The sequence below is a fragment of the Mastomys coucha genome, unplaced genomic scaffold (genome assembly GCF_008632895.1).
Source record: "Mastomys coucha isolate ucsf_1 unplaced genomic scaffold, UCSF_Mcou_1 pScaffold8, whole genome shotgun sequence".
In the NCBI taxonomy this organism is placed as follows: Eukaryota; Metazoa; Chordata; class Mammalia; order Rodentia; family Muridae; genus Mastomys; species Mastomys coucha.
In genome coordinates, this window is record NW_022196914.1 from 74,377,926 (window position 1) to 74,401,674 (window position 23,749).

Below are 23,749 nucleotides of genomic sequence, written 5' to 3' on the forward strand. Positions count from 1 at the left end.
CCCCCCCCCCCTGCAAGTGATAAGCCGGGAACTCTGCTGTGGCTGGTGTCTCCCATTTGCCCCTGTTGGAAAGAAAAACATGTATGTGGGTGACTGTGGCCAGATTTTGCCCTTTCATGTTGTTACTCCTAGTAATGTGATCTGCTGTCCCAACGCGGTGGGAGTAACCTTTTGACAGGCAGTATGTCCACTCTCAGTGGAAATGGTTTCCCATGTCTGGCCAGGCTGCCTTTGATCCTACCTCCTTCCAGTGTGGGGGTCACAGCTACCACGCTCTTCCGAGAGTCACAGGTTTCCTCGAGGAAAGCGAGAGAGACAGGGGCTTAAAATAAATAAATAAATATGACCCAAATCCCTCTCCAGTGTTCAATCATCAATGCTACGGAGCTGGGGAGGGTTGCAGATGCCACATGGTGTGTTCTGGACCCTTTCAGGCTGAACTGACAGAGCACGACTTTTTTTAATGCGTGGGTCACAGGGATGAGCCTTTGTCCTTCTTTCACCCAAAGCAATGTGAGGAGTGAGGGCCATCCCCATCCTGAACGTGCCGAGGCATGTCTTGAAACGTGTTTTCCTATTACTGTCCATTGGCTGGGAGGCTGAGGGCAGCGAGGGTTAAAATTCTGAGACGGGCATGGCAGAGAATATGGAGGGAACTGCCGCGGTCTGGTCTTGGCAGAAGGCTGCAAGGACCAAAGCAAGTTCTTCCATTTCTCTGAGTCCTGGCACTTGGGAAAACCCATGCCGACCATTTTGATATGTCAGATTGGAGGCTGAAAAGGGCATCTTGCTTCTTCCCCAGGCAGTCCTAATGGAGGTGGTATCAATTACTGAGTGCAAGGAGGGACTAGCGCTCCCTGTCAGCTTGCTCTGGTCCTCCCCGTGGCTTTTCCCTGCTGCCTCCAGTTCCTTCCTTCCTTTTTGGCCCCTGCCATTCAGCCATGCTTTGGTAGGCTGCTCTCCTGGTCTGTCTTTCAAGGCTTCTCGTATGTGGGTTTGAATTTAATTCATACTTTATAAGTTGTATCAAAGATGCTATCATTGGGTGTTCAAGGTAATTCTCTCTGCATTATGTTCCATCCCCTCCTCCCAGAATAGTGAAATAATGGCTGAAATTCAGCTTTGCTCCCGTTCAGGACTTCAAAGTTATACGTCCTAAGTTACATTTTTTTCCTTGGGATATTAGGATTTTGCTTTATTTGCTTTTGAACATGAGTTATGACCAATTTATTGGAAAGAATCTGATTACCTAAGTTATAAACGTAGATGATTTCCCAGAAAAATAGGGGAACATTTTGTCAAACAATTTTTATTTTCTTCCAAATCTGCCCCTTTTCTCTCGCCATTTCTCTTTCTTCTCCTTGTTCTACTTAACCCAAGAGGGCTACTCACTCTTGATTCCCTTGACAACGCACATTTCTTCTGGACACTCAGTGATCTTCCCTGAGTTTTGATGAACTCATAGTGGGTGCATTGTTAGCGGGGGGCCCATCATTTGGGCGAGGACTCCCGAGCCCAGCTAATGACATGTGGCCATTCTGTCTCTCCACAGACTCTTCAGGGTTTTGACAGTGGACAGGGTGCTGTAGAGTGTCCAGTCCTTGGCCAGCTACATCACTTACCATCTCGGACCTGAAAACTATTTTAAATTCGTTGTAAGAAGAAACAGTATAAATTTTACAAGACACATTTATAGTGTTTTTAAAAAGTTAACTACCCTTCTTACACGTGTGTCGTGCTGGAAATTGGAAGGGTTGAATGGAATGCTAGTCTTTTAGCAATATGAGAAGTTATTTAAGTAAAACTCTTCCCCCTACCCGCCTTAGTGTACGGCTCTCCTCTCCTCCACAGTGCTCATTGGGGTTTACTATTTTTCAAAGGGAGTTTTGACAGTCCATTTTATGCCTTGTTTACTTGATCAGATGACACATTTAAAGGAACCTCAGGATGTTAGAGCTTTAGGGGACCTTAGAGGGCGTCTGATTTAACAACCTCGTTTTTCTAGTTGTAGAAACAGCAGTGTGAATAGGTTACGAATTTGCAGTTGTCAGGAGAACCGTTCCCCACCTCTTAGTTTACGTTTACGTGACTAGTGATAGAAACCCCTTAAATAGGTGTGCACCCTCCACTGCATTTGCTTGTGCTCTCTCTGCCTCCGTTTGACTAATTAGTCTAAAGCTAAGAAAGCGCATTTCATTTTGTGCAGCAGGTTATATACCAATGGAACATACCTTGTTAAATGTGTACACAATACCTATTTTCCCTTTCTGCCAAGGCTGCAGTGTGTCTACCATGGGGCAGTTGTGAACTTGTCTAAACTACTTACACCCTCTGTTGTGTAAGAAACTTGAAGGCACCCACACACTTTCTTCACTGACAAGTGTGCTTGTGCTGCCTGGTTCTGAGCAATAATCTCATGGTGTGTGTGTGTGTGTGTGTGTGTGAGGGGTGGTTACTGGGGGGTGGGGGGCAACTTTTCCTCTCTTTTGAAGAGGGGAGGGATCCGTGTTGCTAGCTGTGTTGCTAGCTTGCTCAGATCCCTTCCCCCAACTCTTCTTTGTAGTTTCCTTTGTTTGCATAGGGCTGTGGCATTTAGATGCAAGGTAGCTCTCTTACTGTCTTGGGAGAGATGCTAGGTTCTTTTCAGTCTGGTTTATCTAAACCAGAGGTTGGCATTTTTACTAATCTAGTGATTGGGAAGTTATAGCAAATGGGCTGATTGTATCTTTCTGTGCATTGCTACTGGGGCACAGCTTTGCCAGTTTGGTGTTGAGTGTAGCTGTGACAATGTTGGATAGTGAGCAAGACTATACTGACCCTAACCCTGTATGAATATATGAATATGGTCTACTCGACTGGTGTTTTTTTGTGTGTGTGCGCGTGCACACGCGCGTGCATGAGTGTGATACTTACATGTGTGTATACAGAGGGGTGGTCGTACAGATGCTATATACAATCTCTTCTCCTTTAAATTTGGTTGTACTTCGTTGAAAACACTATAGAGTGAATTTTGTGGTACTTGCAGCCAATCACATTCTTAGTAGAATTATATTTGTGACCTGGCCTTTTTTTTTTTTTTTTAGCTATTGAAATAATTCTTTGTTTGGTTAAGCAGGGAGAGATGTTCCAGATAACCAGATCCCTTATTTTGAGTATTGTGTACTCTTCATTTTTCTCCCTAAACTTTGTAGAGCAAGATTGCTCAGTAGATAAAAGTGCCACCAAACCTATGAACCGAGTTGGATCCCTGGGACTCCCTCCGAGGAAAGAAAGAACTGACTTTTGCAGGTTGTCACCTGACTTCTAGGTGCCTGACAAGGTGATGCACAGATGTACACACTCACATACACACCCACCCACACCTAAATAAAATCATTGGTTAAAAAGAGGCATCTATAGTAAAAGGAAGACGAGGCTGTAAAAGTGCTTAAGCGTTTTTACATGTTATCTAAAACAAACATTAGCTCTTTGGGGCTTCTGATCTTTTAACTGTCCAAGGGATTGCTTCCTGAAGCATAATAGGTAAGGAAACTGTCGGGCCTTTAACCAATGCATAGTCTCCTGGTAAGTCTTAGAGCCCCAAGGTACAGCTTATTCAACTCCTTCTTTAGAGCTGCTGCTCTCCCTTCCCCTCCCCCATCTTCCTTCTCTTCCTACTCCAGATTTGATGTCCAGTGACCTGGAGGACTGGGATTTAAATAGCAGCAGCTCTGTAGCAGCACGCTGTACTGTGTGTACCCTAAACCTGTCACTGACCTGATAGGAGGAAAGAACCCCCCCACACTCCCAAAACTGAAAAACCGTAGACCTTACTGAATCAGGTCTACAGTTGCAGTCTGTCTTTTGAACCTAAAGGAACATTTAGTTTGATTTCTGTGTCAAGGTAGGGCACCCCTTATGCATCACTGCACAGATGGGTGCTTATTGTGTGGATACAAGTCTCAATAGTGCCTCTCCTCGCTTTGCAGACTCTGTAATGAATTATTGCACTAAGGCCACTCAATCGGTTTCTAGAAGACTCCAAAGTAATCTCAGATTGTTTGTCAGCTTAATTAACTTCTCTGTCACACTTAACATGTTCAGGGAAAAGAGGCTGGACAATATGGGTTTGTGTAGTTTTCAATTGGAAGATGTTCCTACTTGTCAAATAGCTTTGTGGTTGTTGGAAACCCCTTGAAGATTAGTTGATTCAAACAACAGCAAATCATCCTTCGGAGAAATCCAAGCCCCCATGCCCTCGTTAGTCTCCATAAGGCATCCAGAAGTGCCCTTTACTTTTAAGGTCTCTGAGGGTTAGCCATATGCAGGTGTCCACCAGCGAGAAAGAAATTATCTGAGGATGAAATACAGTGTGTCCATTTGAGTTTCAAGATGACATTTTGCAATGCTGTATCTCGATAATGTAGTCACAATATATTTCAGTACAGTTGACATTTTATTGAAATGCCATATTAGTGTCTTCAGGTCACCCTCCTAAGCTCTAGATTTCCAAGGATATATTAGAACCGGTTGGAGAGTAAAATGTAGATTCCAGTAACAGCAGATAATACTGACTTGTTACTTTCATGAAAATACTCTTGCCTTTCTGAGGGGATGATAGTTCACGAAAGAAAGAATTTTAATTCGACCAGATTCTTAGTGGGTATTTTAAAGCAGGTATGTTCAGCCATTTCCTACAGGCAGGGCAACTTCATAACAAAGAAAAGCGCCTTGGGATTTGATCTTGTTATGCTTGCGTTTCTGCCTTTCAGCTCACGTGGAAGACAAAAAGGAATACAATTTTGTTATTGTATCTCAAAATATTAAGACACAAAAGAATAAATTGCATGGTTTCTACCCAGAGTTCCGTTTTATAGTTTTCAAGTAACTGTCTCCCCGGCTATTCTGAAAGCACATTCTAATTAAGACTCTGTAATCTTCTACCTCACGGTAGTTTTATAATGTGAAGAGAAAAATGTGACTTAAGAAAAAGGTAGCTGCCTTTTTGGAAGGAGGAGGTAGTTATGAATTAATAACAGATAAAAAAATTAGAGAGCTGCCAGTTTCAAAGGCCCGGGAAGAATGTTGACTTTGCAAATAGCATTCACAAATTAGTCTTTTTTTTTTTTTTTTTTTTTTAATACAGCGTGTCTGGCCAGTGTCTAGGCACTACAACTGACTTGAGGTGAGTGATTTCTTTTCATTAAATGTTCTTTCAAGTAACAAAGACCTCAAGATACTCCTTTGAAAAGAAAGAACTGTGCTACTGCACTGCAGAATACAGGCATACATATTTTTCTAATGATTTCATAAACATACAAGTGGATACATGAGTGTAGACTGAATTGGATTCCACATCTCTTACCTTGTGTATATTATTTAGTAATTTTTTTTTTTTAAGAAATCAGGGCTATATGTCAATATATATTTAAAATGTCAAATTATCTCATAGACATATGAAAGTGAGCTGTGATCCCTCCTCCTCTGGTTTTCTTTATTTTCACCTATTTAGTTTTTGTTCTTATTTTTATTTATTGCTGTGTCCCTGGTCAGTGTGTTCATGCTGCTGCTTCTTACCTGTCTAGCTGACATCCTCAGTGGCTCCCAGCCTAGAAAAGAGGGTTAACTTTTTCCTCCCCTTTTTCTCTCCAGCAAACAGTTTTTCCCTCTCACTTCCTCCTCAGACCGCAAGGATGCTAATGCTATGGACTTGGGTAGATAGATCCAAGTCTCTTCATTGCCCATGCTTTGAAAATGTTAGACATGGCTGCCGTCTTCTGCAGTACACTTATTTTTCTCCACCCAATCTGATTTCCCTTAGGGTGAATTATTATGATATTTCCTTAGTTGCTGGGTCATTGATTTTTCCCCATTTGTTCCTCGCCACCCCTCCCCCCAGTTGTAACAGATCTTCTCTTCCTGAAGTGATAATCAGGATGTTATCAAATCCTATCAGATTAACCTTCTTGGTGACTCTTCTCCCAGAGTCCCTGATGTACTTCTTTTTTTGGGCTGATTGCTGTCTAGGGCTGTGTGGCTGTCATCCATGGCGGCCCCTCAATTGCCATGCTGGGGACCCCTTCTCCTGTGAGGTCCCCGCTGGCATCCAGGTCTTCTTTCTTCGCTCACCCCAGGGTGCATGGGAGGTCACGATTTTGAGACCTTTCTTATCAGGCTCATGATTGATGGCTTAGTTGGTGCAGATGGAGTCCTGGGCTGGGCATTATTTTCCCTCACAATTTCAAAGGCATTGTGCCATTTGTTTTTAAGTTTCCAGTGTGGCATCTCAAGGCACCGTCCTATTTAGTCCTCAAGCCTTTGTCTCTAACATTTTTGGTTGGCAGGATTTTGTTTATTTTTAATTGTGTTTGGCAACTGTAGTTTTCGGACATTCCACGCTGTGCTTTGCTGTACAGCCCTGTGTGGAGCCAGGACTAGGCCCTTTGAGGGGAGGAAAAATTCAAATCATTAAGTTCTGCAAAGTTTTCTTGTAACTTCCCATTTCTCTTGGTTCTTTTTATAGCAATCCTTAATTGTCAACACTTTTATTTTGTGTCTTTTTCAATTATGTCTTATTTTCTGGGAGATATGTCCGTTCAAATTTAAGACTTTTATTGTGTTTCAAGTTTCTGCTCACCTCCCCTTTCCTGCTTGTTTTATAACATGCCATTGCTGATTTTTCTTTCATGGATACCATGTATCTTATTTCCTTGCTTTAAAAATGTTTGTTTATTTATGCCTCTGAATGCTTGTCTTTTTGTGTGTCTGTATACCATGTGCATACCTGGTACTCTCCGAGGTCAGAAGAGGATGTCAGATCCCCTTAGAACTAGAGTTACAGATAGTTGTGAGCATTGTGTGGGGGGCCAGGGACTGAACCTGAGTCCTTTGCAAGAGCTGCCAGTTCTCTGAACTGCTGGATCGTCTCTCTAGCACCTGTTTATGTACTTTTGAGAAAAGGACTGTAGCCCTAGAACTCCTGACCCTCTTCTAACTACTCCACCTTCTAACTACTTGGATTGCAGACTGTGCCACCATGGTTTATGGGGTTCTGGGGTTCAATGCTGGGCTTTATGCACACCAGGAAAGTACTCTCATGGCAACTGTATGCTTATCCCCCCCACCCCCACATCTTTTAACTTTAGACTTTAAAAATGTATGGATATAAGCTTATACGCCATATCTCTGCTAACTGGTGAGCTGTCATGTTTTTGCTTTTTTCAGTGTTTTTGTTGTCTGTTGTTTTTATTAATAGCTTTTCTCAGATGTCTGGCGGTTCTTACATGTCTATATTAGAAGGGTTCCCAATCATCAGATCTTTAGGTGTTCTCTCTTGGGCTGGTTAGATTCTCCAAAAAAGAATCTTTCAAGCACCAGCTTGGTGAGGATAAGCCTGGTAGTCATGGCTCCAGAGGCTACCGTGGGTAGGGCTGGGCACCTGGTATCCCTTCTACAGCCTCACCATATTCTTCTTGGTGCTGTGGGCTTTGCCTGGAACTTTGCCTGTGTGCCTGAGGAATTCTAGATTTGAGGCCTTGTTTGGTCTTTTCAAGAAAAAGAGGTGAAGTCGTTAGTGGTTGGGCAGTTGTCTAGTTCCATGGGGAGAGTTTGGGGAGAAGACCTAAAATCCAGTACCTTCTTGAAAGAGCTTTGAGCTAGTCTGCTTTTAGCAGTATTTTGTCCTGCACGTGGACTGTGGATCCACTCATTGCTGAGCTTCCGTTCCTTTCTGTGGGGGCCATTTGTTCATTTCTCCACACTGCTTGTTTAGGTTTAGAGTCAAGAGTGCCAAGCATCAGCTACAGTCTCCCATGTTCCTGGTGATTGGAGCTGTATTTGATGTCCAAAGCCTATGCCACAATTTAGAAATGATTTTAAAATTATCACTTTTAAAAATTATTTCGGTACAGCTTTAGGAGCAAATATTCATTTTGTTGCTTGGATTAGAAGTCCGTTCCTTATTTTCCTCCATAACCGTCACTCCGGCCCAACGGATGGCTGTGGTGTAAGGGCTTCCACAGAGCAGCGGTCCTGAGCAAGAGCACACACCGGCTCTGCTTACAGTGGGTGCCTTTTGTGTTTCTAGGAAGGGGTGATGTTGCAGGTGCGTAGCATCTGCTGCAGAGAGGCTTTGCAAGCAGATGCAGAGTCTTATTCTTCTCATGCATGCTTAGGGAGCTGCCACCTTTGCAGTCTGAAGGAGCGGGGCACTAGGAAGTGTGTCACACGCCTTTCCCTCCTCTCAGTGGCTTTGTATCCCGTTTCACAGTCTGCTTACCATGGGTCACTGGTCTCTTCCTTAGGAAGAGCAGGGCATCTCTAAGTGGGTGATCAGAAAAGGGGGCCCACAGTGTACAGTCCGCACGGCGTGCTTTTGAATGGCCCGGTGTTTCATGAGTGGGTTTGGCTGTTAATTATCAACATTCCGCATTACTACATGGAGGCTGTCAGAGCCTATCCTCCTGGACCAGAAGGTGCTGGTGTGCCTGCAATCCTGTGTTTGGCTTCCTCTATCTATCTATCTATCTATCTATCTATCTATCTATCTATCTATCTATCTATCTATCTATCTATCATCTATCTATCAATCTTTCTTTCTTTCTCTCTCTCTCCCTCCCTCCCTCCCTCCCTCCCTCCCTCCCTCCCTTCCTTCCTTTCTCTTTGGTTTTTCGAGACAGGGTTTCTCCATATAGCCCTGTCCTGGAACTCACTTTGTAGAGCAGGCTGGCCTCTGCCTCCCAAGTGCTAGAATTAAAGGCACGTGCCACCACTGCACATCTCCTGTATCTTCCTCTTGCTCCCCCTCTTCTCTTCCACTTACAACTCCCCCTCTTCCACTTGGGGCTTTTCCATTTCTGTAGCAAATCAAGTTCTTTGCCTCCTGGGGCCAACTGCAGCTCCTTCACCCTAGACTGCTGTTCTCTTTATTCTCTGTCTGGTAACTCCTACTTTCCGCTAAGGCAGCCCCACCCTACCTACCCTCAGGCTCTCCATCTAAATTAGGCTACCTTTGTCAGACGTCTCCCTCCAGCTCTTGGGCGTATAATTGATAATCTGTTAAACTTTTTCAAGGTTCACAGTGCCCACTCGCTCTCAGGGTTTATGATTCCCCTCTTACTGTGTGTGTGGCTTCCTCTCGGGACTCTAACTTCCAGGTGGGCAGAGAGCCTATCTTCCTTGTTCACCTCCAGCATCTCTCTCTTGGGATGAAAGATCAGCCAGTCGCTAGTGATCAATTGAATGAAGATGATCCTGATGGCGGCTTCTATAAGCTGTAGCTGTAAAGGAGCTCTGGTTATTTTAAGTATTAGAATCCATTCTTTACTCCTGCTGTATGCAAATTATGTAGCTTGTAGGACTAAGCAGGCATAGATATTGCACGTGATCATTATAAAGTCTGACAATTATTACTCCTACTGTTTGTTTCTTTGTTTGTTTGTTATTGTCTTCTGTTTGCTTGCCATTGCTGGGACAGAATACTTGAGAAGACCCACCTGAAAGCATCTGTCCATGGTCTATGGGCTCTATTACTTTGGGCTTGTGTTGAGGCAGGTGTTTGAATTTGAATCCAGAATGTGCCCCACAAGCTAAGGGTTTGAATGTTTAGTCCCTCCCTCCCCCAATTATGCTGCTGTTTTGATTGTCTGTGGAGATGTTGAGGAGGTCATGCCTGGGTGGTGAATGTAGGTCACTAGAAGGTCATACTGCCCCTGGTTCTGGCCTCTCTTGGCTTGCCAGTGTACCATGTGAGCAAACCACCACCCACACTCCCATGGCCATGGCTGAGATGCTACGCCTTCCCTGCTGTGATATACCTTACAGTTTAAAACCACAACCCTAAGCAAACCTTGCCTCTCTTACATCAGTCTATTTGATGTCATGTCCCAGAGATGCAGAAGTAACTGATAGAGCGAGGACTCTGACAGAACACCTCTGATGGTAGCCGGAAAGCAAGCAAGAAAGCAAGGGACCACAGTTCCAGTGTCCCCTTCAGTGTTGTGTGCTTTGTGACCATAAGGCGGGTCACCGGTTTGTCAGGAATGCAGGTATCTTAAAGGACACTGTGCCTCCCAATCTGACTATTAGACCATCGAAATAATGGATCACAAAGAAATGGGAATCTGCCCTGGGATCTCATGTTGGGAGGAGGGAAAGGCACCAGCCAATGGGCGAATTTGTCTTCCTGAAAGAGATTTCACCCATTTCCAACAGCTTCTCAGACCACCTTACAAGATGAAACTAAGACCACGGTAATAATGGGTCTGTGGAGGGCAGAACCACATCTTGACCATGACTGTTTATACCTGGGTATCTTCTATTTGAACTTTGATCTCACTTCAGAACCCTGTGCACTTGAGGGGTTTGCTGGATCCCTTTGTTCCCTTCCCAGTGTGGCTGCATTGGATACATCTCCTCTTTCTGCTTCTAATTTGGCTCTTTTAATTGGCTTACTGAGGATGGGTGGGACTTGAAGTACAGGTTTCCACCCCCCAAGTTCGATGGCAAGTCCAATCCTCTAGCGCAGATAGCATGAAAACCAAGTGTTTAATACTTAGCTCTGTGGCGCTTGGCAATCATCCCAACTGGAACTTTTCAAAGTTTATTAATTTAACATAGTTTGGAGCAGTGGTTCTCAACCTTCTTAATGCTGGGACCCTTTAATACAGTTCCTCATGTTGTGGTGACCCCAACCATAAAATTATTTTGTTGTTATTTCATAACTAATTTTGCTACTGTTAGGAGTCATAATGTAAATCCTTGATGTGTAGGCTATCTGATATTTGACCCCCAAGGGGTTGTGACCTCTGTGGAAGGGTCTTTGGCCCCCAAGGGGGTCAAAACCCACAGTTGAAAAGAACTGTTCTAGTTGTTTTCAGTGTTAATTGCTACAGTTCTGCTTGCCTTAAACTAAGGGTTGAGAACTCGAGCTTTAATTATGGCCACTAATAAACAATATCAAGAAAAACTTTCAGGCTTTAAATGTTTTAACCTGCACAGAAATAAATAATGGAGTGGCCAGGCACAAAACTTGCCATGGTATTCTCACTATCAGCCACTTTGAATGTGTGGCCTAGGCCTTGGGTAATTTATAAGGGTTCTAAGAAGGCGCCAGCCTGGAGTTGGTTTAAATGGCACCTGAATGATTGCTAGGCATTCAGACGCAGGTCCCACAAGGTCTGATGTACAATTCAGAGCGATACCTATCGCCAGAAGCCTTTGCTCACTCTTGACAGTTGGAGGTTAAGTTCTCAGAAGTGTTGAGAGAGCAACATGAAGACACGGGTAGTCCAGATTCCTTTAAGCCTCCCGTGGGAGCCCTGGGATGAAGTGGAGTCTGGCAGAGATGATGGTCATGTGCATCCAGTGTGGGCCCTTTGTTTTCTTTTCTCCATCACAGAATTGTCACAGTAGGGATATTTTGTGGCTTGGTTAATATTTACAAACATAGATGCTGATTTTTCTCTCTCAGAGTGACCATCAGTTATAATTCAGAAACTCGTTTTTTTATCACTCAACTTAGCTGTGGTGTCTAGGTAGCAACTTCCAGGTCTGGGGAATTTGTAGAACTGTGCTATTAAAAACAAGCACCGGACTGTGTGTGGCTGAGCAGTGTGAGATGTCACCAATGTGGACATTAGGAAAACAGTACGCTTGGGCCGTCATTGAGTTCTCATTGTGATTTCCTCCCCATCCTGGGAAGTTTATAATCTCTGAGTAAGTGAGCTCTTTCCAACAGCAGTAAGGATGCTCTGCGGAAGTGTGGAGGCCTTGTGCATGCTCTGTCTCATAGGGGATTGTTGAAAACTTCGCATTCACAATGCAGTTCTAGGAAGCATTTGTTTGTGTACTAAAATATTTGAGGGTTCCAGTGACTGAAATGATTTTCAGGAGTCAGCATTACTAAGAAACAGTGGCTTGTGTAAGGTTACCAAAAACTGTAATTTCATGCAGCCAGTTATGTTAATCATAGGATATTTGCTATCATTTCACACTCATTAGGAAATAGGAACAGGATATTGTTACAGTTGTTCTACTTGTGCCCCAGGAAAGAAGTGGTGTTAGGCAGGAGTCTTTGCTAATGGGTGTGAAAAGGCATGTGGATGCCAGGCAATACATTTGTAAAGATCCCCATTCTTTTGTTGTTGGTTTCATTCATAGAAGGTGAACAGTTAAAGTATTAGTTCGAACTTTTAAAACATTGAAAAACAGAAAGAAAATTTCTCTGGTGTTATAGCTCGTACCTTTAATCCCAGCAACCAGGTAGCTGGGGCAGGCAGATCTCTATGAGTTCTAGGCCAGTCTGGTCTATGTAGGGGGTTTGAGATCAGTCAGGGCTACATAGTGAGACTCTACATCAAAAATTATTTATTTATTTATTTAATTAAAGGAAAAAAGAAAGCTGCTTACCTTTCCTTCCATATATTTTGGAAGTAACTTCCTGTAAAGTGGCTTATGCATCTTAATAGGGCAGGGACATTTGTTGATGGGTTTTAGCATTATGCACACCTGAGTTCTCTATTGCTTGTGTAACCGACTGACTTATATTTATGACTGAAAGCAAAGCACACTTATTCCTGTTTTTTGGAATTTGAGGTCAGCAGGGGGTTCTCACAGAATAAAATTAAATCTGAGTTCCTCTTCAGAGGCTCTAAGGTATAGGAAATCCATTGTGTACCTGTTCCAAACTGTAGAGCAGTGGTTCTCAGTCTGTGGGTCCTATGAGATACCCTGCATATCAGCTAATGTATATATGACTCCTGACAGTAACAGAATTGCAATTATAGAATAGCAACAAAATAACTTCATGGTTGGGATCACCCACCATGAGGAACTGTACTGAAGGTGGTGGTGTTAGGAAGGAGAGAACCATCTGAATCTCACTTTACTCTTGGTTGCTTTCCTCTGAAAGCCAGCCGTGCCTGTCATAGTCACGGTACCCTCCCCAGCTTTGGTTCTGCCCCCTCTCCTCTCTCTTTCCTTAAAGACTTACAATTTCTAGGGTCCGTATGGGTTCACCTAGGATTTTTCTTAAAGCATAAAACATGGGCATTTTGAAAGTCATAGGAGTGAACTCGTTAACAAAAACAACCCGAAATTTAATGGTTCCCGATTTCTTAAGAGCCTTAATGTTTAACCTGTTTTGAGGTAAGAACACTAAAACGGACCCTCTCATATCCTACAGGATCCCAGGAACAAACCTGTAGGGGAGGGGGCTGGGGATCCATTTCCTTTTTCTCTTTCCTGAAACCTGGGACTATGTCATGAGGTACAGAGAGATGCTGTGAGAAAAATCTCTTATTCCCTTGAATTTCTTGACAGCTGTCCTTTAGCTCACTGATTTTTAGGCAATGTCAGGCTTGAAGATTCCACGGAGTCTGAGTGACTAAAGTCAGGAGGCCAGGGAGGAAATGTATGTGATTTGAAGCTACCTTTTAAAGAAATCTTTAGCCCACGATACTTATTGAAACACCATAAGGAAGGCTGTTCAGCACCATTGCAGCAGAGAGCGGGGCCATTGAGAAAGGGTCCCGAGGACCAGGAAACAGTGTGTTCAATTCTGCATCTAGTATGAACTGGTAGAAGTGTATCAGTGGGCAATGGGTAGACAATTATTAAGGGGAGGCATCAGGAATAAGGTGGATTCTGGCCAACCAGAGTTCTTGTGGAAGACAGGCCAGGGTAATGAGCCACGACTGGGGACTGGTGGAGACTGGGCCACCCTATCAGAGGGGAAGGGGATCAGCCTTTAAGCATGAGAGGGCTCTTCGGTATATTGATCTAGCCTGGTGCGTGGCTGAGACTAGATGTTTACAAGGAACTGGGTACTCAGCGGGTGGTTCTGAAGCCAGCCTGAGTAGGTGAAGAGTCCCTTGCAGACTCTTCAAGCACCAAAGCCTGGAGCATTGGTGAAGTGAATGAACCAGGGAGGCTGGAAAGCCGATGAGCTGAGTTCGAACCACACTGCTGAGATAGCTACCAGGTGTCCCATGAGACACCTAAACACACAGATACTGTAGGTACCTCAGGTACCCCCCACTGAACTACAAGAAATAACTGAGAACAAATCTGATTGGTTGGGAGGATGGGCACGTTTCTGTTTGCGACGTTCATCTTGTCTTATGTGTGATAGATTACAGAGAAATACTTGAGGCTGTAATAAGGAAAATCTTGTCACCAACAGATGAGCCAGAGTGAGATGTATTTTCCTGGCACTTGAGTTAAGGCTCTCTGTGTCTTATGGCTGTGAGGTTAGTGGAGCACTGACCTCCGCTTAACCCTGGGCAGGTTACAGGTAATCCTTTTTTGGAGCTGGGTTGTAATTGTATCGACTGGTTCTGAGAAGGTTTCTTTCTGCCCCCCTCTACCCTTCCTTGAGTAATACTGAGTAGCTCAGTTGGTTTGCAAACACTTGTTTCTACACCCTGTTCTTCATGCAAGTCCCGGCATAAGCTCTCCCTCTGTGGGCTTTTCAGGTCTTGGCTGCCTCTCAAAGCTCCAGGTAAGCAAATTTGGCTGCTGTGTGTCTGATGAAGGCTTGTCGTTTTGGTACGCCATTATGCTCCACGTTCTCTAAGCCCTTTAAAATTGCTGAATGTTTTAAATAAGTGAACGAGCCGATGTTGTTTGGACTTGCATCCCCCCCACCCCGCTCCCCCCAAAAAATGTTAAGGCACTGATTGAATCTTGTTGGTGCAAAACATCCAGACCTTTTTAATGTATGCACTAGACAGATTGCTTGTAAGAAATGTAGGCAGGTAAAAGGATTAGTTTTAATTATGTTCAGAGCTAGTGTGATCATGAAGCAGGGGCAGGCAGGCCCTCCTGCTTTTCTGTGACACCAGCCTTAAGACATGTACCCAAAAGGCGTGTTAAAAGAACAGTCATTTAACGTACTTTCCCTGGCCTTTGGGAGATGTTTCTCATTACCTGGAGAACACCCAGACACGTCCATGCTGCTTTCTTCAATGAATTCCTGGCTAGTGTTTCCTCTCCTTTCCCTTTTGTCTCATGCTTGCAATCCCCAAAGCTCTGTCAGCACATTTTCACACTGGGTCTTTTAAAATGAGCCAAAGGTGGGATGGTATGCACTGCCTGGAGCCACCAAGGCAGAGACAGAGAGAGAGACGGAAGACGGGTGCCAGCACAGGGCCTCTTCCAATGACCTGCCCTTAGGTTTTTCTTTTCTTCTGGTCTCTCTTTAAGGTAGATTAGGATCCCCTGGTTGGAGAGTAGGGTGGAGGGAGACCCAGACTCGGTCTTTTTCTATTTTGTTGGAAACTGAAAAGAAATTTCAGATATTAAAATATTTTAATATTAAAATCGATATTGCATTAATTTTAATATTAAAATTGGTATTGAAATAAACTGAAGCTCTTTTAGAGATACCATTTATTTCAACAAACAGCCAGGCCCAGTACCTGCTCCTCATCTCTTTTCTTATCATTCATCTGGTTGATCTCCATTCAGAATGGAACGTTGTCAACATTTGAAAAACTCCTTAGCCGTTTTTCCTTTACAACTCAAACGTAACCCTTCAGCATTTGATACTTGCTTACTCTGTTAGAAAATCTCATGATGATAAGTGTGCTTTGAGATAGCTCAATCTTTGCCCAGAGGACTGTTTGAATCCTGCTGCCAAAGGCTTCTTTTGAAAATGAATTATGAGGGTATCTCTTCACTTTAACACACCTTAAATATTTAAGATAACTGTTACAACAACAAATCAAAGATTTTTTTTTTGTGGGGTATATAGTATTTCCCCATTACCTACCCTTTTATTTTATGTGCTTCTTGTTACTGATTTCAAGGACATTTGAAAATATTGAAGGGGCTTGCCGAAATAAACATTGCATGGCTGTTAAATTGCACAGCCATGTAAGAAGTTGGAATGCAAACCTGTGCCATCCTGCTGTGCCTCTCTCAGGACGAGAGTCATTACTTCGTTGGGTGGGATTGGCACTATATACACACCCACCTGTTTGCCACTTCGAAGCGCTATGTTATCACACCAATTGTCCTAATGATGTAATAATGCCTGGGCTTAGCTAGCCCTATTGTACTTGATGGTGTGAAGCTGCCAGTTTATTATAGTGTATCGTTATAATTGTTCTGCTTTTATGGTGCTATTGCTAATATCTTTTCTTTATCTTGTGTACAAATTAGACCTTATCATAACTATGTGTGTAGAAGAGAGAGTGTAGTGCACATGGGGTTCACGGCTACTCACAGTGCAGGCCATTTACTGGGAGTTTGAGAACTTACTGTTTGCAGATAAGAGGGGACTCCCGTGTGTGTTTGAGCTTAGACAGAGTTGAGTATTTTGTGCTCTTTTGTTCAATTATAATGAGTTACACACTCAAAATCTGCCAAATTTCTTTACAAATGGGAAAAGAAGCTATTAGATCATGTGAAAGTATAAAGTGTGCTGTGACCTAAAATATCCTTAATTTGATCAATAAAGGAAAATGTAACATGTAGCTGGTGGAATATTGAGGGATTAGTTTGATACTCTCAGAACTCATTGCTTCTTCCAGGGGTCATTAGGCTCTGCCTCAAAATAACGTTTTGTTCTCGCTGCTCAGAGATGCTCAAATAACTTGGACCGGGCTACTACATTTCAGTCTCATGTGCTTTAACAGAAAGGAAGAAAACAACGGAAAGTGACAAACTCTACCCATGCTAAAGCAAACAGAGCTCTTCAGTGTTGGGGAAAGTTGAAAATGAGCATATCTGTTTCCTGCAGAAATGTAGACCACCACCTGGACCAGGTGTTTGTACGGCTTGGGGATGAGTTATGTATTCACCCACTCACTTTCCAGAGCTGACATTCTTATCTGTTAAAACACAGGAGGGCCAGTTATTCTAATGATCCTTCCTTTACCCAATCCCCATTTAAAGGCGGTTATGTCAATCACAAAATAACATAAAAGCATAAACATGTTTTCTCATGTTTCTATTAAGGATCTTGTCTCATCATCTATAATTTCTATTCTACTAATAGCCGTAGAAGCAGGCTCATATGTAGGGAAAGCAAGTAATATCAGTAATGTAAATTCCAGAATCTTGAGTAGCAACTAGAAATTTGTTCTATTCATCTTGAGTATAGTTAGTGGCAATGGGAAAATAAACACGGGAATAGCAGTGAGAAACAGTTATTGGTTCAATACTATTGCAAGTATATCACACCATGAATAAGTTAATCCCTACAGTAACTACATTCTTATTCTCCTTGTTGAGATAGGATGAGGCTCAAAGAACTTAGGTGGTCTGGTGGAAATGACTCAGCAAGTGGGTTATGCCCTGGTGATCAAGCCCATAAGATTTCTAGGATTTGCCTGCACTCTTGGTTTAGCTCTGGCCCACTGAGGAAGCTTCATTCCAAAAAAGATCCCGCAGAACTTGGTGTTTTTTTACACGAAAGGACTGTGTGTTATAAATCAAATGTTCTTAGCTGCTAAGCCTGAGCTGTTGATATTCCTCATGAATAAAAATTGGGCTCATTTTCTTTCATATTTTTACTGATGGCTGTCTAAACATAGGATTTTAGTTTCCTTTTTATTGGAAATGGCCCTATATTGAATATTGGTTCTCAAGTAAATATTGACCACAAGAAGCTTGAGTTTTTAAGAGGCCTATCCTAGCTGTGTTTTTTTCTTATATGAAGAGATGTAGTATTGATAATCAAATATTTCAAATACACACACACACGCAAAGATTTGGACAGTTAATGATTTTTAGTTTTGCTTTCAAAGAATATTTTCTGTGTCATTAATTCTATTATTTTTAATAATTATATTTTTGATGATCCTTTTTGCTTTTATTCTTACAAAGTTTTTCAAACTTAAAGACCTGCTGTATCTTTTTTAGCCTTTTTTGAAACACCCAAGGGAATTATGCTTTAAAATAGAAATGGTTGACTGGAATGTTTTACCTCCCCGAAAATGAGGCTAGAGCGTATGGCTAGGATTGGTTATCATGGACTCCAGATTGTCCTGGAACTGTCCATGTAGCTTGAACTCTTGGCCCTCCTGCCTCTTCTTCCCCAGTGCTGGAATTGCAGGCCTGTGCTTATACAATGCCTTTCTTACATCTACCCCTCCCTCCCTCCTTTAGTACTGGAATTGAACTCAGGAATTTACATATGCTACCTTTTGGGTTGTATTTGACTGATCTATGCAGCTTGCTTGAGACCAACCATGAATAACTTTATACATGGATTTATCTGTATCAAACCACTCTGAGTAAAGAAGGATTTACAGTGAAACCATGATGAGTTGAGGGAGCTACTGCATTAACAATATGCCCTTAACATGAAAGTACAGAATGTCATGTGAGTCTGTAATGGGTAGGAGGTAGAAACGCTGGGCCTTGACAAATGATAATGATACTGTCTTTTGGGCAAAAGAAAAGTAGATTCATTTTTTAAAAAATGAGTGAAAATACATTCCTAGTATCTCAAGTTGTATCTTCATGTCATTTCTGTCTACTAGTAGGGAAGGACTGGGGATATACTCTGTGTTTTATAAGACACTCAGGTGAGCCCTTTGGGATTCTGAGAAGAGGGAGTAAGAGTCCTCACCTGTGCTGGGGAAGTTCATACAGCTAAGGTCAAACTACTGTATGCCAGAGGATGACAATGGTTTATTTTGTGCATTTGGTGTATCAGGTAGGCTCATGTCAATTCTTCTCATGTTTCAGCCTTTTTACTGTGTAAAATCACTGTGGAGAATACAACACTATATAAGGACTCTCTGTAGCTGCTGTATGTCTCTGTCTCACCGTTTTGTCACAGAGGTATTTATTTGTTTGCTTATTTATTTATTTATTTATTTATTTTTTGCCAGGTCACGTTTTTTAAATTGGTGTGACATTAGAGAGATTTTTTTCATTTTGGTGGCTGGAGAGTTTTCACCCAGCTGAAAACCATCAACCATTTAGACTCCATGCTTCATTTGAATTGTGATTCTGGACGCAAGTCAAGGATGACAACTGTGAGTTTCATAACTTTCTCTAACTTGATTCAAAAATGTTTTTTGGGCCAAAATACGTCTGAGGCTGTTTCTGTCTTCTGCTGGCGAAGCGCTATGGAGGTTATCAAGGTCAACATGTATTGCTGGGTTTCATAAAAGGAGCAGAGAGGAAGGGGCCTTCTTCATCTCTTGTCCTTGCCTCTGTTTATCCAGCAGTGGCGTATCTCTTCTTGTTGAATATGTATATGTCACTACATTGTGCCTCTGAAAGGAAAAACTATTATATGAAGGTTGAGTGGACAAGAACAGGCTGTAGAAAGTTGGAGTTGGAATAATTCCAGTAAGGTGACCAAGTTTCCACAGTATTTACTACCTTAGTCTCCCATAGGATAACTAATCGAAATGGAACATTTTCATTTGGGGAATCTCTGTATTTAAAGTTGTTATCCTCTAGGATTTTCCATCTCCAAACCATTTAGGTTTTTATCTTTTTGTTTTTGTTTTTTAAATACAGTCTGTTTATTAAGTGTTTTAACTAGGGTTTCACTGCTGTGAACAGACACCATGACCAAGGCAAGTCTTATAAAGGACAACATCTACTTGGGGCAGGCTGACAAGTTCAGAGGTTCAGTCCATTATCATCAAGGCAAGAGCATGGCAGCATCTAGACAGGCAGGGTGTAGGAGGAACTGAGAGTTCTACATCTTCATCTGAAGGCTGCTAGCAGAAGACTGGCTTCTAGGCAGCTAGGATGAGGGTCTTATAGCCCACACCCACAGCGACACACCTGCTCCAACAAGGCCACAACTACTCCACGAGGGCCACACCTTTTATTAGTGCCACTCCCTGGGCCAAGCATATACAAACCATCACATTAAGGTAAAACAAATTAGCTTCTTAAACATGAATCTGGATAATTAATACAGATCCACTTGAGGTACTTTAGTGGGTAAAATATTTACTAAGCACATCTAGGTATAATTAATACATGTGCTGATATAATTACATTTCTGACAAAATTTATTACAAAATAATAGAGTATAAATCCTAAAGAACTATTTAGCAGGTAGAATCCATACAAATAGGATGCTCAAGGCACTAGCATTGTCATGAACAGATGGCTAGAGACCAGATAAGGATGCCCCAAGATTTGTAGTCTTGTATATTTTTGGCTTGACTTGCTTGTTTGTGAGACAGGTTCTCATATAATCCAGACTGACTTGTTAACTACAAGGCATGTAGTCAAAGTGACCTTGAGCTTCTGGTCTTCCAGCCTCTACCTCTTGAATGCCACCATGCTCCTCGGAGATTTGTTGTTTTAGATGGTAGGCTGTTTGGTGATGTACTTATTAAAATAGAGGAAATGCGAGAAGGCACAATAAGTGTTTGTTGTCTCTGGTAAGATTGGTAGTAGGGTTTTGTTTTTGTTAGAGTACCTAAAGGGTATGTAGATCTAGATACATAGTGGGGAGTTTAAATTCCATTTTGATTTGTGTGTGTGTGTGTGTGTGTGTGTGTGTGTGAGAGAGAGAGAGAGAGAGAGAGAGAGAGAGAGAGAGAGAGAGAGAGAGAGAAGCTAGACATGGGTTATAGGACTCATTCAAATATTTGAAGCCATGAGAGTAGGAGGAATGGCCTGGGTGAAAGTTAAGTAAGAATATTGTTTGCCAACAATTGTGTCCAAACCCCAATTCCTATCTCTATCATATCACGCAGTGACTGTGTACTTCTTGATGAGATGGCTCTGCTGGTAAAGTTGCTTGCTCCAAGTCTATGGTGTGTGGAGGGAACCAATTCCTGAAAGTTGTCTTCTTACTTCTACATGTATGCAGTGGATAACTCCTTGCCTATACATGTTACACACACCACACACACATACAAATAAATAAATTAATAAATAAATGAATGCTTTGAAGTATTCTTACAAAGGTCTCTGTTTCCCAGCATTTCCCTAGGCAGGGTAATCTCTCTGGTTGCTAATCTTCTCTGACTGTTGGAGCTCATCTTAGTTGGTTACCTACTCTCTCCTATGATCTCCATGAGGTTGTATCTCTGTTTTTTTATCCTGCCACACTGACTGGTCTCAGGTCTTGTGCCTGACCTGTAAGGGTTGAAGAACTTCCGGACTCAGCTTGCTCATCCTGGTCTTTGTCATGTGTGTAAACCTTAGAGGGGAACAAAGTCAGTAGAAGTCTGATGAATGTCTAAGTTGTGCCAAGTTTATAGGATGTGATTTTTAAAAACAATGTTCATTCATGAAATATATAACTAGAACATAGAATTTTATCAGCTGCCATGAACACAAAGGCTATGTGGAAGGATAGGGTGATGTTCCCAGTTTTTATAATTTGCTTTGGTAAAAGGGCTCTAATTTTCTTTCTTTCTCTCTTTCTTCCTTTCTCTCTTTCTTTCTTCCTTCCTTTCTTTCCTTCCTTCGTTCTTTTTATTTTATTTATTTTTTTATTGGATATTTTCTTTATTTACGTTTCAAATGTTATCCCCTTACTGGTTCCCCCCCTCCCGGAAACCACCTATCCCATCCTCCCTCCCCCTGCTTCTATGAGGGTGTTCCTCCACCCACCCACACCCACCTCCCCACCCTGGATTCCCCTACACTGGGGCATCTATCGAGCTTTCATAGGACCAAGGACCTCTCCTCCCATTGATGCCTGGCAAGGCCATCCTCTGCTACATATGCAAGCTGGAGCCTTGTGTACTCCTTGGTTGATGGCTTAGTCCCTGGGAGCTCTTGTGGGGGGGGAGGGGAAGGTCTGGTTGGTTGATATTGTTGTTCTTCCTATGGGGTTGCAAACCCCTTCAAGTTCTTCAGTGCTTTTTCTAACTCCTCCATTGGGGACCCTGCACTCAGTCCAACGGTTGGCTGCGAGCATGAGCCTCTGTATTTGTCAGGCTCTGGCAGGTCTCTCAGGAGACAGCCATATGAGGCACCTTTCAGCATGCACTTCTTGGCATCCACAATAGTATCTAGGTTTGGTGGTTGTATATGGGATGAATCCCCAGGTGGGGCAGTCTCTGGGTGGCCTTTCCTTCAGTCTCTGCTCTACACTTTATCTCCATATTTGCTCCTGTGAGTATTTTGTTCCCCATCTAAGAGAAGGACTGAAGCACCCACATTTTCTATGATCTGCTTTGCAGAAGAGGAATCCTGGCTTGTGTCATTCACATAGGTGAGAAAGAAGGATAAGAGAAAAGATGAGAGACACCTTGGTCTTGAGGCTTCTAAGGTCTTCGGTGTCCCTTCTCTTCCAAGCACTCAGTAAGTCAAGGTGCCGCGCTTTGGAGGGACGGGTTTGGAGTCCCAGTAAAGTCGTGGGTGCTGAGAGGAAGAAGCTCGCAGAAGACTTTAGAGGACCTTGTGGTTTTTATCTTGAGTGCGATAGACATGGGGGACTTGGAGGATCTTCAGATGAGAAGTGACCGATGTGTTTTAACAAGATTGTGCTGGCTACTGTGTCGTAAATAGATTGCAGGAGGTTAGAGTGGAAACAGAAAGCTGGTGGAAAGCTCTTGTAGCAATCAAGCAACAGATGATAGCAGGCTGGACAAGAGTGGAAAGGGTAGGGGTGGTGAGAAGTAGTTGGATTCTGGATCTATTTTGAAGCTGTTGTTGACAGAATTTCCTGATGGGTTGGACATGTGGTTTAGGGGGCAGGGAGGAAGAAATGCCAAGTATTACTCTAGTTACTGCCTTCAGCAACAACAGAATTAAATAAATAAATAAATAAATGAATAAATAAAAAGTTGTTAACTTCAGGGAGGTGACATGGAGGAGGAACAAATTTGGGATAAGCTATAAAGTTATTTTTCCCATAATTTTGTAAACTGTAAAATACACAGAACATAAAATGCTTAAAACTTTTAAGTGTAGTATAATGGCTTTAAATTGCTTTGTCATGACGTGAAGTCACTGGCATCATTCGACTCCATGATGTCCCATCTTTTTTTTTTTTTTTTTTGGTTTTTTGAGACAGGGTTTCTCTGTGTAGCCCTGGCTGTTCTGGAACTCACTCTGTAGACCAGGCTGGCCTCGAACTCAGAAATCCGCCTGCCTCTGCCTCCCAAGTGCTGGGATTAAAGGCGTGCGCCACCACCGCCCGGCATGATGTCCCATCTTGCAGCACTGAAATTCTATACCAGACACACAGTAAAGTATTTTTCTATTCTCATCTGCTAGTTCTTGCTGCCACCACTCTGTATGGCTCTTTGGTTTGTTCTGCCCTTAGCTACTATGGTAGCTTTGGTCTTTTTGAAATTGGTTTCTTTCACAGAGAGTTTTGATCCCAGGATTGATCCAGATTATAACACATGTGAGTTCTTTTTTAAAGACTCATATTGCACTGTAGGCATAGTCTGCAATTTTGCGTATCTTTATAGCTATTCGCAGACACAGGACTGCTTGCTTCCATGTTACAGCTGTTGCTGTCAAGGCTGCGATGAACACAGATGTACTGATAGGTCTTTGAGATAGACTCAGAGGTTGCATACTGGATCACAGAGCAATTATCTTTCCATTTTTGTTTGTTTGTTTGTTTGTTTGTTTGTTTCGAAACAGGGTTTCTCTGTATAGCTCCAGCTGCCCTGGAACTCACTTTATAGACCAGGCTGGCATCCAACTCAGAGATCTGCCTGCCTCTGCCTCCCAAGTGCTGGGATTAAAGGCGTGCGCCACCACTGCCCAGCATCTCTTTTCAGTTTTTATAGAAACTACTCTGCTCTTTTCTCCAATGGCTGTAGTGCTGTATGCTCAACTCCTGTATCTTTGCCAATGCTTGTTTTTT

General features: G+C 42.6%; 1 protein-coding gene across 3 annotated transcripts in view; it reads left to right on the top strand.

Annotated features, from left to right (window-relative positions):
- Positions 1-23,749, top strand: part of Arl15 (ADP ribosylation factor like GTPase 15) — a 368,073-nt gene that overhangs the window by 85,912 nt on the left and 258,412 nt on the right. The window contains exon 2 of one of the 3 annotated variants that reach the window (XM_031360591.1): positions 18,825-18,971. The exons of the other annotated variants lie outside the window; for them this stretch is intronic. Within the exon in view, the coding sequence (XP_031216451.1) occupies positions 18,924-18,971 (48 nt within the window). The 5' untranslated portion in view covers positions 18,825-18,923. The remainder of the gene's footprint in view (positions 1-18,824; positions 18,972-23,749) is intronic. 3 annotated transcript variants of the gene reach the window in all.